Genomic DNA, 13,567 nt, shown 5'->3' with positions numbered 1-13,567 from the left:
CTGTACATGGTGTAGGGGGCAAAGACCTCACGGGCAGGGAACTCCAGGATCTCCTTGGTGGGCCGCACACGGGGGTCAGGGTAGGGCCGCACGTGCAGCAGTTCCGGTGACAGGCAGTAGTGGGGGCTCTCGGGTGCCGGAGAGATGTCAATCTTCAGCAGAGCTGGGGGAGCAGAACCGGGGTGAGGAGGTGAGTATCAGGGTGGCCCCAAGGGCTGATGGGAAGCCAGAGGCACAAGGATTTGGAGGTTGGGGGTCAGGAAGAGGACCAAAGCCATGTACCCTCCTGAAAGTATGTCTCATGCACCTCCCACCCCCAGTCTTATATAAGACCCTTATATAAGGTGGTTAGAGCAGCCTGAGGAGTGCTCTGGGTTTAGCAGCCCCAGGTCAGGGCCTTATGCCTGCTTTACAGCCCTTTGGTCAAGACCATGAGGATCCCTCACAGGGCCTCTTCTCCCCTCCCCTCCCAGCACCTGTGATGGGACGGAGCCGCCGCAGCAGAGATGATGGGCGCCGCATGTCAGCCAGGAACTTGTACAGGTCCTCATCACTTAGGCGGTCACCCTCCTGTAGAGAGAGTGGTGGAGGAAGGCTCACAGCAAGGCTCTGCCCACAGCAAGCCCTGCCTGTTTCAAAACCCTGCCCATCCCCTTGAAGCATGTGGTTCCTGAAGAGCCCTGTCTTCCAGGAAGCCCCAGGTCCTCAACCCCCACCAGGAACAGGAGCCCCCTTCTACAACAGCACCACCTGCCAGAAGCCCCACTCCACCCAAGCCATGGCTATACCTCTACATAGTGCAGCCAGGTGAATCCTCTGCCTGCCAATCAAGCTGAAGCCCCACCCCATGCAAATCAAGCTGAAGCCCCACCCCATGCAAATCAAGCTGAAGCCAAGCAGGGACCTTGACCCCAGACCATGCTGTGCCACCCCCACAAAATCCTGGCCCTGCCACCCGCCCCCGACCTGCTTGAAGAAGTTGGTGATGGTAAGTGTAGCCGGGCGGAAGTTGCCAAAGCCACCGGCCTCATCCCCCACGTTCAGGCGATCCAGTGTCCGCCGCTTCCAGGTGCCCTTACGATCTGCCCGGGGAACCAAGCCCAAGACTTCAGCCCCAGAACAGGGGCCAGGCCCCCCTGCCACTTGGTCTCCCATCTGTGTCCTATACAGGCCTGGCCCTGCCCACCATACTTAGTACCCCCATCCAAGGCCTTCCCCTAAGTCTGGCCCTCAAGAGTCTCCCACCCAAGCCCTATGCATCCTGACCCTGCTTAGCTTTGTAAGCACAACACTCACTTACCCCAGTCAGCACCTCTATCCAAGGCCCCCCTAGCACTTGGACTCCCATCCACAACCTGCATGGGTATGGCCCCGCTTATCATGGGAGCTCCAACACTCCCCACCCTGCCCACACACCAGTATCAGAGTCCGGGGGGTCACGCTCGGGAGCACTGGCGCTGCTGAGGACGTTACGCAGGTGCACGGCTGTCCATGCAAAGGGCATGCGGTACCGGCCCAGGCGGCTGCAGAACTGCTCTGCAGCTGTCCGCAGCCGCTCCAGCTTCTCCTTGTTCTGGGGGGACAGGGGGAAGAGGGTGGTCGGTGGGCCCAGGATCTCCCAGCTCCCAGTAAGGGCCCTCACAATATAGAGGGGTAGGGAGATCACTATGGCTCCAGCCTCATTCAGGGGGTGGGGTAGGGTGGGGAGCCCAGACACCTGGGTTCTTTCCCTAGTTCTAGGAGTGCGGGGGTTGGGGTTTTAAAGCAGGGTGGGGGCCCGGATGCCTGGGTGCTATCCTTGCCCTGGGAGGGGAATGGGGACTAGGGGGTTAGAGCAGGGGGTGGGGGGGCTGGGAACACAGATGCCTGGGTTTTCTTCCACCCATGGAAGAGAACAGGGTTCTAGGATGTTTGGACAGGCAGCGCCTGGAAACCCGAATGCCTGGGCTCTCTCCCAGCTCTAGGAAGAGAGTGGTTCTGGTGGATTAAAGGTTCTGGTCAATTAAAGGGGGGGGCTGGGAACCCAGATGCTTGGGTTCTCTTCTTGTCCTGAGTGGGGAGGGTGCTGGGGAAGGGCAGGGGGGCAGAACTGGAGTAACACCTACCTTGGCACTATCTGCCTCCCGCAGCACCATGTAGGGCTCACAGCACTCCCCGATGTCCCCTTGTTGCAGCACCTTCTCCAGCTAGGAGATGACAGGTTAGAACATGGGGGGCAGCCCAGACATCTGGGTTCTCCCCCAGCCCTGGCAGGAGAGTGGGGACTGGGGAGGTTAGAGTGGGGGGGTAGGGGGTGGAAGCCCAGAGACCTGGGTCAGTGGGGTGAGGTGGGTTAGAGCAGGGGAGATGGGAGCCCAGACACCTGGGTTCTCTCCTTGCTCTGGGAGGGGAGTGAGTGCCTCCTGCCTCACTAACCCTGATGACAAGGAAGATGTCAGGGGAGGGGTGGCTGATGGAGAAGATGGCAGCACGGGCCAGGCTAGAGATGGCAGGGGGGGCACTGTGGCCCCGCAGTAGCCCCTTCACTGCTTCCGAGTTCAGGTCGAAGTAGAAGTTCTCTGAAATCTAGAGATCATGTGGCTCAGTCAATGCAGCCTAGGCCCACACCTGTCCCCTGGACTGGTCTGTACAGCCCCATACATACCCCTAACCCTGAGGTCTGTATAGCTCGACATGTGCCACCAGCCCTGAGACACTGCCTCCTGGCCTGGTCCATATAGCCCAGGTCACATCCCTTATGCTAAATCCATATACATGGCCCCAGCCCAGAGGCCCTGCCCTCTGGCCTGGTCCATATAACCCTGGCCAGAGACCCCACCCTCTAGTCTGGTCCATCTACCCAGGACACACCCCAGCCTAGAGCCCCCACCTCTGATCTAATCCAAACAGCCCAGGACACACCTCCAGCCCTGAAACCCCACCCCAAGCCCAGTCTGTAGGGCCCTGGTACCTTCTTCTTCTCCTTGATGTCATAAAGGGCAAGAGACCCGAAGATGGGCTCAATTTCAATCTCAAACCTGGATGGACAGACAGACAGGCCATGGGGCTGAAAGGATCCCCTCCCCCTGCCCCTGGTCCTCCAGCCGCAGCCCCAGCCCCTTTGGTCTTGGTGGACTGAATGCCCAGACAACTCCAGGGGGTCCAATCCACAACTCCAGGGGGTTTGAGTCTCTGGGTTGCAGGAGGGGCTTGGAACCAGGACTCCTGAGTTCCCTGGCTGGCACTGGGAGGGGAAGGGGTGTGGGGGTGCCCCTGGCTCCATGTCCTGGGGAAAGAACCACCCCACCCCCTCCCCCCACAGGGTCCAGGCCTGGACTCACTTGAGGGACAGACACTTGACCAGGATGCGCTGCCCAAAGTGCTCCCGGGGCATCTCGGGGAGGCTGCGGCGCTCTACTGCCTCATCCTAGGGTGGGAAGGTGGGGGAAATCAGGACACATGGGTTCCACCCCTGGCTTCACCCCTCCCATATCCCTCTGTCCCTCAGTTTGTAGCGGGGAAGGGATGTCCAATGTTGCCTGTAATCTGGTGGGGACACCAAGCAATGGGACTAGGAGAGGTGCTACCATAGTACACCTAATAGAAAGGTGTCATACACCTAACAGAAGGGCAGCAGCAGGGGTGGAGGTAGGGGCTACCATAAAACACCCAATAGAGGGGCAGCAGCAGCAGCTGGCTTCTATGGGGCATAGGGCAGGTAGAGGCTACCACACCATAGCCAATAAAAGGGCAGGGCTGTTGGCTTCCAGGGATATGGAAATACCTGTAAGAGAAGGGTGGCAGTAGCTGCTGGTACCCCAGTCCCATGGGAATGTAGGAACCATAATGGACCCAATAGAAGGGCAGGAATAAGTAGGAGGTTACTCTAACACACCCATTAGAAGGGCAGTGGCTGCTGGCTCCCATGGAACAGGGATATGTAGGGGATTATCATACTGTACCAAATAGAGGAGCATCTGCTGCTGGCTCCCATGGGGCAGGTAGGGGGTAGCATAATGCACCCAATGGAAGAGCAGCAGCAGATGGGGCTACTGTAATGTACCCAATAGAATAAGCTTGTCCAACATACGGCCCACGGGCCGCCATACAGCCTGCCAAGCCATTTTCTATGGCCTGCGGTGCTGTGGCAGGAACACCTTGTCCCTCCCCCAGCCCCTCAGCAGCCCTTCAGCAGCCAGTAGGATGCTGAGGAAGGGCCAATGTGGAGAGATGCTGCGGTTGGGCCCATGGGAAATGCTGCTGCTGCTGTGGCTGTCGGGGGCGGAAAGTCAGTGCCGCTCCTGCCTCCCTGCATGCCCCCATGCCCGCAGACATTGCACTGGGGGTGGTGAGTCGTGGGTCCTGGGGAGGGAGGGACCCCTGACGCTTGGGTTTGGGCTGCCTCGAGGGAGAGGGAGCAGGGGGGTGTCCCTGCACTTCCCACACCCCCCTGCAGAGTCCCCACGTCCCCCTGGCTGCTGAGCCCAGGTGCACAGATGTGGGAGCATCCTCAAGGCTGCCTCGGTGGCAGGGTGACATGGCAGGCACCCCTTGACCCCTGTGCCCCCAGGCTGCGGCCGGACTGGGCAGGCCGCATGAGCTCCCACTCCCGCCAGCCCACTGGGTGATAAAAAGTTAATGATTCGGCCCCACATTCAAAAAGGTTGGACACCCCTGCAATAGAAGCACTGGCTCCCTCAGGCAAATGACAGGCACTACTCTAATACATCCAAGAGAGGGCTGGGGCAGGCGCACCTCATCGGGGGCTGGAAAGAGGGCCAAGATCTCAGGGTGGCGGCCCTCCCTGCGCAGGGCAGCATTGCGCCGGTCAGCCTCTTCGGGGCCTGTGCGCTCCAGCAGGCTGGGCAGCGGTGCATCAGGCACTGAGTTCCTCAGGTCGAAGATACCAGATGCCCAGCTGCCACGTGGCGTCTCATCCAGTGAGCCTGAGCTGCGCCGCCGCTCCTCCTAGTGGGGGATGGGATGAGAAGGGGGGTCATGGCCTGCTGAACCTGCCCCCCCCGTTACCCCTCTACCCCTGCAGCTCCCCAGCCCCTCCGTCTCTCCCCAACCCTGTGCCCAACAGCACCCTGCCCTGCCATCTTCACCCTTGATTCCCCATCCCCCTGCCCAGGGCTGGAGTTGGAACCCAGGTGCCTGGGCTCCCAGGCCCTCCCTGCTCTAATCCCTAGACCCCACTGTCTTCAGATTCATAGATTGTAAAAGGGCTAGAAGGGACCTTACAAGATCATTGGGTCCAGCCCCCCTGCACTAGGCAGGAAAGACAACTGGGGTCAGGTAACTCCAGTGAGGTGACTAGCCAGTCTGCTCTTGAAGATTTCCAGGGTAGGTGATTGCACCACCTCTGGAGGGAGTTTATTCCACAGTCTGGGCACCCTAACTGTGAAGAAATTTTTCCCAGAGCTTCAGGTGATGATACCCCAGGTAAAACCCAGACATCCTCCCCCCTCCCCTAGCCAGGGAGGGACCCAGGCATTCAGGCTCCTACCCCCACTCCCAACTTGAAACACCAGACCCCCTCTGCCCTCCCACAGCCATGCTTCCAGCTCCTCACTCTAGCCACTATAACCTACTCCCCTTCCAGAGCCAAGGTTGGAACCCAGGTGCCCTGGCTCATTGCCACACCCCCCTGTTCTCACCATTAGACCCCACTGCCCCTCTCACCCCCTGGGGGACTCACCGTATCCTCCACCTCTGGCTCATCTGTCTCAAAGACCTGCCGGGTCAGGCCCTGCTGCCGCTCTTGCTGCCGCTGCGGGGTGATGGGAGCATAAGCCGTGCTCAAGCCCTGGTACCTGGGAGGAAGGGGGTGGGGGGGCAGAGGGAGCTACGTCATCGAGTTGGGGGTGGCACAGGGCAGGTGGAAGGGATGGGCTCATCCCCTCATAGGTACATAGAAACTTCCCCATAAAGGCAGGGAAGTGTCTGGGGAAACTGAGGAACCATCACCTGTCTGACAGCATCTTTCCCTCCCCATATAGAACCAACCCCTCCCCAACCTTTATGGGACAGGAGGGGGGGTGGGGAGGGGGAGCTCCGTCCATCTAAAGAGCAGACCTAGAACAGCCCACACTGTTCCTCAGTTTTGGTGGCGGGGTAAATGGATGAGGAGGGGATAGGCACCCCACCTCTCATTCCCTGTTGCTCAGCCAAGCTCTCCCACCTATGTCCCACTCCACCCCAGCTCACTGGTCACTCCCCCACTCTCAACACTATACCCCAATGGCCTCCAGAGGTGTGGCTGAACCCAGGAGTCCTGGCTCCTCCTCATCCTACCTCCCAGCACCAGGGAGGGTAGTCAGGGACCAAGAGACCCCCAGGAGCCCCCAGAGCCAGATCTGCCCCCCACCATGAGGTGGATACAATCCCCTTCCCCACTTCCACCAGGCACTGACCTCCGGCGTACAACCAGCCAGTCCTCAGTGTAGGTCTTCACCACATCCCGTGTTCGCATGTCCAGCATCCTTGGGGAGAAGACGTGGGGGTTAGGTAACCTCTGATCCCTAACCTATGACTTCCTAGAGGCTCCTTGAGGCTGAACAATACCCAGGAATGGAGCTTGGACACCTGGGTTCTCCTCAGTGGGAGCAGGTGACCCTTGACCTTTGACTTCCCAAAGGTCCCTTGATGCTGGATGGTGCCTGGGGCTTGAGCCTGAACACCTGGGTCCCATTCCTGGATGTCTGGGTTCAAATTGGCTAGGGCAGGTGGCCCCTTAACCTCTGGCCTCTCAGAAGCCCTTTAAGGCTGAAAGGTGCCCAGGATAGAGCCCAGACACCTGGGTGCTCCATGGCGGGGGCAGGTGTCTCCTTCACTTCTGAACTCTCAGAGCCTGGGTCCTCTTGGGACAGGGGGCAGATGACCCCTGACCCCCCAGAGCCCAGAAGCCTTGGTCCTCTTGGTGGGGGCGGAAGGGGGCAGGTGACCCCTGACCTCCTAGAAGTCTCTTGAGGCTGGAAGGTGCCCAGGGCTAGAGCTTAGACATGTGGGTCCTCTCCCCAGCCCTGCCCTGGCAGCATAGGAAGCCAGGCATTCATGAGCTCTAACATGGCCCTGCTCTGCACCTCAGGGTTCAGCTGCACCGCCATGCCTCAGTTTACTCACTAAGAGGGGGGTATATAGCACCTGGGTATACGTGTACAGGGGAGCAGCTGCCCCCAGGATCCCCCCACTTCCTCTCTGTAGCACCTACCCCTCCTCGGGGACCCCTGGCTCCAACGTGCGGAGCTCCCGTGGCTCCTGTATGATCTCGAGGTCATCAGGTGGGAAGTCAGCCAGGTCACGCAGGGGCCCTAGCTCAGCTTCAGGGGGGTGGGCAGCCAGGAACTCCTCCACATCCAGTGGCTCCACCACCTCTGCCAGTGGCACCTGGGGCAGGGGGCAACAAGGCACTGTCCTTAGGAAGTTCATAGCACCAGCCCCCACAACCCCACATCAGGGTACTCACAGGGCCTGGTCAGAGTCTGAGCCCAGCTTAGATGCAGGAGGGAGTCAAGGGGGCACCTGGACCCTTGGTTTCTGTCTTGTGTGGGCCAGAAGGGAGCTGGGAGCTAGAACTCCTGGAGTCTATCTATTGTGGGGTGGGGAGGGCAGACTCTTCCATTCAGCCCCAGCTATGGAGGGCAGTGGGGTCTAATGGTAAGAGCGAGGCAGGGGGCAGTGAGCCAGGACACTTGGGTTTCATTGTGGCTTTGAAAAAGAAGGGAGTGGTGGCTACAACAAGGGACTAGAAGCCTGGAGGCCTGGGTTCCTCCCTGACTGTGGGAGGGGAGCAGGGCCTAATGATTAGAGTTGGGGGGCATGGGGAACAGGAGCCCAGACACTTGGGTTCCTTCCCTGGAGTGGAGCGGAGTCTGCTGATTCACACAGAGAGAGGAGTTGGGAGCCAGGACACCTGGGTTCCACCCTGGCTGGGGTGGGCGGGGGACAGTGGGGTCTAGTGATTGGGGGGTGGGGGGCTGGGGGCCTAGATGCCTGGATTCCACCTTGGCTGTGGGAAGGTAGTGGGGGGGGGCAGGGCTGAGAGCCCAGATGCCTGGATTCTACGCCCCCCAGCTGCATCCCTCCCCCTGGGCTGCAGGAAATCCCAGCGGCTGTGGTTGAGGCGAGGGCAGGAACCGCAGCCCACAGGAAGGGGAAGCTGAGGCCATGGGAGCCCAGCCAGGTTCCCACCCACTCCAGGGCCAGATTGCGGGTGGGGGGGCAGACTCCTGGGTTCTCTCTGCAAGGGGAAGGGGAAGGGGAGGAGAGGTCACTCACGGTCTGGTGGGAGCCACTGCGACGCTCCGAGAGCTGGGGGGAGCTCCCGTGCTCCCGTGACATCTGCTTCCGCACCTCAGAGGCCACCATCCTGCTGAGCAGAGTCTGGCATTAGTGGGGGTGGGAAACTCTGGGACTTGGGGGAGGGGACGAGGGAGAGAACCTGGGATTTGGGGTTAGAGAGGACAGCCCTTCCCTCTGATAACCCCAGGGCTGTGCACAAGGAAGGGCAGTGACAGCCAGGGAACCTGAGGCACAGGACAGATTTGCCCAATGGGACAGCTGAGGAGAGGTCCCAGGAGTCCTGGCTTCCACCTCTCACCAATGTGCCGCCCCCTCCCCCCCCCCCCCGCCTGCTGCTACAACAGGGCAAGGAGAGAACCCAGGAGTCCTGGCTTCCAGCTTTCACACCCCTCACCCCCCAAGAAAGCAGGGAGAAAACCCAAGCATCCTGGGTTCTAGATCCTACCCCCAGGACAGGGCAGGGAGAGAACCCATATGCATTCCAGGGCTTGGCAGATCCCCTCCTCTCCACAGCACCCAGGGGCAGGCTAGTGCCTGTATTCACACCCAATGTAAGCCCAGACTCCTGGGTTCTCTGGCAGCCCTGCAGACCCGGGGACAGGGTGCTTTGCCAGTTGGGTCCAGCTCCCTGTGCAGCCCCTGGCACGGCTTCAATCACATGGACTGGCAAAAGCACCCAGGTAGGTGTTCTGAAACCTTGCTAGGTGCTCCAGCCAGTAGGCATCCCTGCCTGGCCTCTTGGGTCCCTGGAAAAGTCAGGAAGGAGCCCATCTAGCCCTGCCCCGCCCCTACTCCCCCAGCACAGGCTCCAGGCACCAGCAGGCACCACCTCCTACAGCCAGCTGGCAGCTCAGACGCCTGGGTTCTCTCCCAGCTCTGGGAGGGGACTGGGCATTGGGGCCAGCAGGGAGCGCCTGGGGTTCCCTTCCCATGCTGGGAGGAGTGGGAGCTGGAGGCTGAGAGCAGGGGAGGGAGACTGGATTCCTGGGGTCTACCCCAGGAGCTGGAGGCTGGTCTCAGGGGACAAGGAGCTGGGGAGGCAGCCAGAGCCACAGGTGCTGACCCCAGACCCCTCCTTGCTGTCTCAAGAGGGCAACCAGTTGCTGTGCCCCCCCCCGCAGCCCTCTGTGCTGCCCTGGGGCAAGGCAAGGGTGAGCTCATGCCCCGTCCCCACAACTTCCCATCCTCCTGGGAAATATCTGGCCTGGGAGCCCTTGGATCATGTGGGAACACAGCCAGCAGGCTACTGGCGATACTGGGAAGTGCAGAGACTCACTCTGCCCTCAGTCTTCCTTCTACAGCTGTGTCCCCTCTGGGATCTCCCATCCCTGCTTGGTTCCAGCCCAACCCTACCTAGCTCAGCAGAGGAGCAACAACCCTTTGCCACCCCCACTCCCACCCCCAGCCAAGGAAAAGTGGGGGCAGCTTTGCTGGAGGCAGGTGGGATCTGGAGCACATGGAGGAAACATTCCCTGGATCTCACAGTCAAATGCATCTGCCTGTGGATCCCAGATCCCTCTAAGCCCCCGCTCCATACTCCCCAACCTCTGGACCTACCCCCCCATGCCAAGGCAATCAAGGCTGCCCACAGAATTCCACCCCTGACCCACCCCCCAGGAACCAGGCTAGGGGCACCAGGGGCATCTGCCAGACTCTTAAGGAGATTCCCCCTGCCCCAGTTTACCCCTCCCAGTAAAACAGGGAGATTTGCTCCCTCCCCACCATCAAAGGCAATGGGAAGGGGGCTGGAGGCCTGGACAGCCTGGGGGAGGCAGGAGCTCAAGGGGAAACAGATGTCTGGGATGGGGGGGAGGGGATTAATGTCCTGGCTGCCCCTACCAAGTCCTGCCTTCACTCCCCTTCCACCCTTCCCACCTCAAGCTGTCTGTCTCATATGCCATGTACAGCCTGGGGGGAGAGGGGGCAGGCGCCATCAGGACAGGATGTGGCAGCTGAGGCCCTGGGGGGGTAGGGATTGGGAGGGGGGGATGGGGAGATGAGGCCTCTAAGGGGCAGAAGCTGTCTCCAGATGCCGCCCTGCCAATCCCTGCCTGGAAGCCCATGCTGCACCTCAGTTTCACCATGGGTATAGTAAGGGGAAGCAGAGTAAATGGACAGGGAGGGATGGGCACTGAATCCAGGAGTCCAGGCTGAATTTCAGGCTGGAGACTCAGGGCTCACCCCCCAACTGAGGCAGGGTCCAGCCAGGAAAACTGAGGCGGGGGCAAACACAGAGGCAGGAAGGCAGGGGAAGGGTTGGTGTTGACAAAGGAGCCCTGGACCCCAGCACTTCCACAGAGCCATGCTGAGGCCACACAGTTCTACCTGCTCCCACAGCCGTGCCAGGGCAGAGACTAAGCACACATGTGATCTATGAGTGTTACACGTGCCAGGCCAGAAGGTTTCCCTCTTTTTCCCTGAGCCCAACAGCCCTGGCTCTCCCCCCTCCTCCCCCCCAGAACACACACAGTCCAATGTCTGCCAACGGCTGCTTAAATGCAAGCATGTACATGTATGCACAAACGTGTGTGCATATGTGGAGGCATGCATGTGTGCATGAGTGCCTACACATGCAGATGCACTTGCATGTGTACATCTACATGTGCATGTGCATGAGTGTCCACCTGCATGCAAGTGCATACACATGCATGTGCATGCATGGAAGCACACAAATGTGTGCATACATGTGCCCACACAATTATACCAATTACCAATTATACCAGCAGCAAACCAATAGGGAGAGGTAGATTTAATGGTTAGAGTGGGACGTGGGGAGGAGGAGGCCAGACCCAGGACTCCTGGGTCCAATCCAGGCTCCAGGGGGGAGGCAGGGTGGCAGGATGGTCTCCCAGCCAGATTGGGCAGGAACAACAGCTCCCAGCAACAATGGACGGAAACGTGCCAGCCCCACAACCAGGAAGGAGCCAGGACCTCCGGAGGGCGGGAAATGGCCGCAGGGGTGGAAAGGGGGTAGAGAGCAAGGAGCCCTCCTGAATCCAGCCTGGGAGGGTGGGCCTGGACAGTTGCCAGTGCCCCCACTCCCAATCCCAGCCTGGGAGGATCTGGACAACACAGCGCCCAGCACCCCCGATCCCAGCCTGGGAAGCTGGTGTGCAAGGCTGTGCAGAAGTGTGTGTGAGGGGGCACTGGAGGGACCAGTTGTGTGCTCCTGCCAGGCAATGGGGCAAAGCCCCTGGCACGCCTATACACACCCACACACATTCAGCAGTGGGGGTCCACAGGGGTGGAGAAACAAAGCACAGATGCCCCCCAGCTCTATTCAGAGGAGACGTGGGGTCTGGGGGTGATGCAGGCAGTGCCTGAGGCTCTGGCGCGCCCAGGCACCTGGGTTCAGGGCTGGGGCTGCGCGTGGTGGGGCTGGTGCTGGGTCCAAATGCTTGGGGGAGATGGGGGGTGGAGAATCTGGGGGCCCAGGTACCAGATCCAAGGGGGTTGGGGCAGGGGGACAGGACTGAGTCTAGGGACTCGGGGAAGTGGGGCAGCACTAGACCCCCATGACTGGGGGGGTCCGGGGCCCTGGTACCAGGTGTAGATCCGGGGGAGGGGGACTGGGTCCAGTGGCTCTATGGGGGGACGTTAGTACCGGGTCCAAATCCTGGGGGGAGGCGATGGCCCCGGGTCCCGATGCGGGGGAGCGGGAGTGAAACGGCGAGTGCCGGGGGTGGGGTTCGGGACCCGGGCCCGGCCCAGTCCCACGCTCGGGCTGCGGGAGGCGGGCTCCGGGATCCCGGGTCCGGCATGTGCTGAGCGCCGGTTCGAGACCCGGTCGCTGTCCGATGCTCGGGCGGCGGGGGGGCTCCCAAGGGCCCGGTGCCGGGTCCAGATCTTGTGGGGGGGGAGGGAATGTGCCGGGTCCGGGAGTCGGTGCCGGGTCCCGGCCCGGCCCCGTCTCACCTGTTGATGCGCTGGGCGAAGGCGCGGCGCTCTGAGGCCGCCATAGCCCGTCCCGTCCCGGTCCGGGGTCCGAGCTGTCCGACCCAGGCGCTGCCGAGGGCGGCGGGGCGGGGCGGGTCCGGCCGGGGGGGGCGGCACCTTCCGGGTCCCGGCCCCGCCCCCTGCCAGCGCCCGGCCCCGGGCCCCTCTGGGTTAGCCCCGTAGGGAAGAGGACATGGTACAGGCAGCCCCCTCCCCAGTAGAGGGGTCCCCGCCCTATACAGCCTACCCCTGTACAGAGGGACCCTGCTCTATATAATCCACACCATAGAGGGAGGACCCTGCCCTACATAGTCCACCCCTATAGAGAGGGACCCCTACCATGTACAGCCCCCTCCCTCCCGCCCATGGAGAGGGGATCCTGCTCTGTATAGTCTGTCCCTATAGGGAGGAGAGCCTGCCCTATACAGCCAGTCCCCTGTAGAGGACTCCTCTCCTACACAGCCTGCACCTATACAAAGAGGCCCCTGCCCCATACCGCTGGTCCCTACAGAGAAGGGCCCCTGCCCTATACACGCTAGAGAGAGGTGCCTTCACCTGCACATGTGTGAGTATGCCTCCGTGTGTGTATGGAGCCATGTACATGCATGGGACCATGGGGACAGGTGGGGAGGTGGCCATAGAGCTGGGGGACAAGGAGCAGGCAGCCTGGAGGGGCCTGGTAGGCTAAGGAGCTACTGGGTACCTCTGATCCCAGCCAGCGGGGTGGGCAGCAGCCCCTGGTGTGACAGGGCCCCTCCCAGCAGCTTCATCATCCCATGGGGGCGGGGGGGTGAGAGGCTGCTTCCCTGCCCCCATATCTCCAGGCAGACAAAGCAGTGCAGAGGCAGGCTGGCAGAACCAAGCTCAGCCTGGCACCACCTCTACCCACCCCACCCCCTCTCTAGACCAGCCCCAGCTGCATCAGAATCAGACCCCACAAAGGCAAGGATCAGGACCACCCCACAGCCCTGGCTGCCTATAAGGGAAGAGGGAGGCCATGGGGTCAGAATGGAGGCAGAGGGGAAGATCAAACTGAATCTGCTCAAAGCCACTGCTTTTGGGGGGCAAAATCCAAGCCTCAGACCCCACCCTCACAGCTGATCAGTAGGTGCCCCTGTGCTGTGCCAGTGACCCCTTTCCCAAAACTATGGCAGCCAGCATGCATGTGCGTGATAGGGTGCAGGACCCATGGGGGAAGCTGTGGCTGGCACAGCTAGGCCCAGACCACACCACCAGGGGGCACCCTCTGCCTGCTGATAGGAAGCTTCCCCCCCTCATCCTCTACAGGGAAGGTCTCAGCCTTGTAGGTTAGCCATGCCCGGGTCTCTTCCACCAACTCTGCCCCCCA

At 61.1% G+C, this 13,567-nt stretch overlaps 1 protein-coding gene across 4 annotated transcripts in view; it reads right to left on the bottom strand.

Annotated features, from left to right (window-relative positions):
- The window catches only part of DOCK6 (dedicator of cytokinesis 6), a 33,876-nt gene extending 21,525 nt beyond the window's left edge, over positions 1-12,351 (bottom strand). For 2 of the 4 annotated variants that reach the window (XM_090059463.1, XM_090059465.1), the window contains exons 1-14: positions 12,199-12,325; positions 8,260-8,353; positions 7,193-7,368; positions 6,396-6,464; positions 5,681-5,795; positions 4,735-4,947; positions 3,321-3,406; positions 2,951-3,017; positions 2,416-2,565; positions 2,106-2,186; positions 1,417-1,573; positions 967-1,082; positions 477-570; positions 1-163 (exon numbers count right to left, since the gene is read on the bottom strand). In XM_090059463.1, coding sequence (XP_089915589.1) covers positions 1-163; positions 477-570; positions 967-1,082; positions 1,417-1,573; positions 2,106-2,186; positions 2,416-2,565; positions 2,951-3,017; positions 3,321-3,406; positions 4,735-4,947; positions 5,681-5,795; positions 6,396-6,464; positions 7,193-7,368; positions 8,260-8,353; positions 12,199-12,242 — 1,625 coding nt within the window. In that variant the 5' untranslated portion in view covers positions 12,243-12,325. Of the gene's footprint in view, positions 164-476; positions 571-966; positions 1,083-1,416; positions 1,574-2,105; positions 2,187-2,415; positions 2,566-2,950; positions 3,018-3,320; positions 3,407-4,734; positions 4,948-5,680; positions 5,796-6,395; positions 6,465-7,192; positions 7,369-8,259; positions 8,354-12,198 lie in introns of all 4 variants that reach the window. The other 2 variants (XR_016443761.1, XM_090059464.1) reach the window with 2 other exon arrangements.
- Positions 12,352-13,567: the final 1,216 nt, after the last annotated feature.

The sequence above is a fragment of the Crocodylus siamensis genome, chromosome 8 (assembly GCF_052110815.1).
Source record: "Crocodylus siamensis isolate JL-2025a chromosome 8, ASM5211081v1, whole genome shotgun sequence".
In the NCBI taxonomy this organism is placed as follows: Eukaryota; Metazoa; Chordata; order Crocodylia; family Crocodylidae; genus Crocodylus; species Crocodylus siamensis.
The sequence above is the reverse complement of the archived record's forward strand: the minus strand, read 5'-3'. Positions and strand labels throughout refer to the sequence as shown.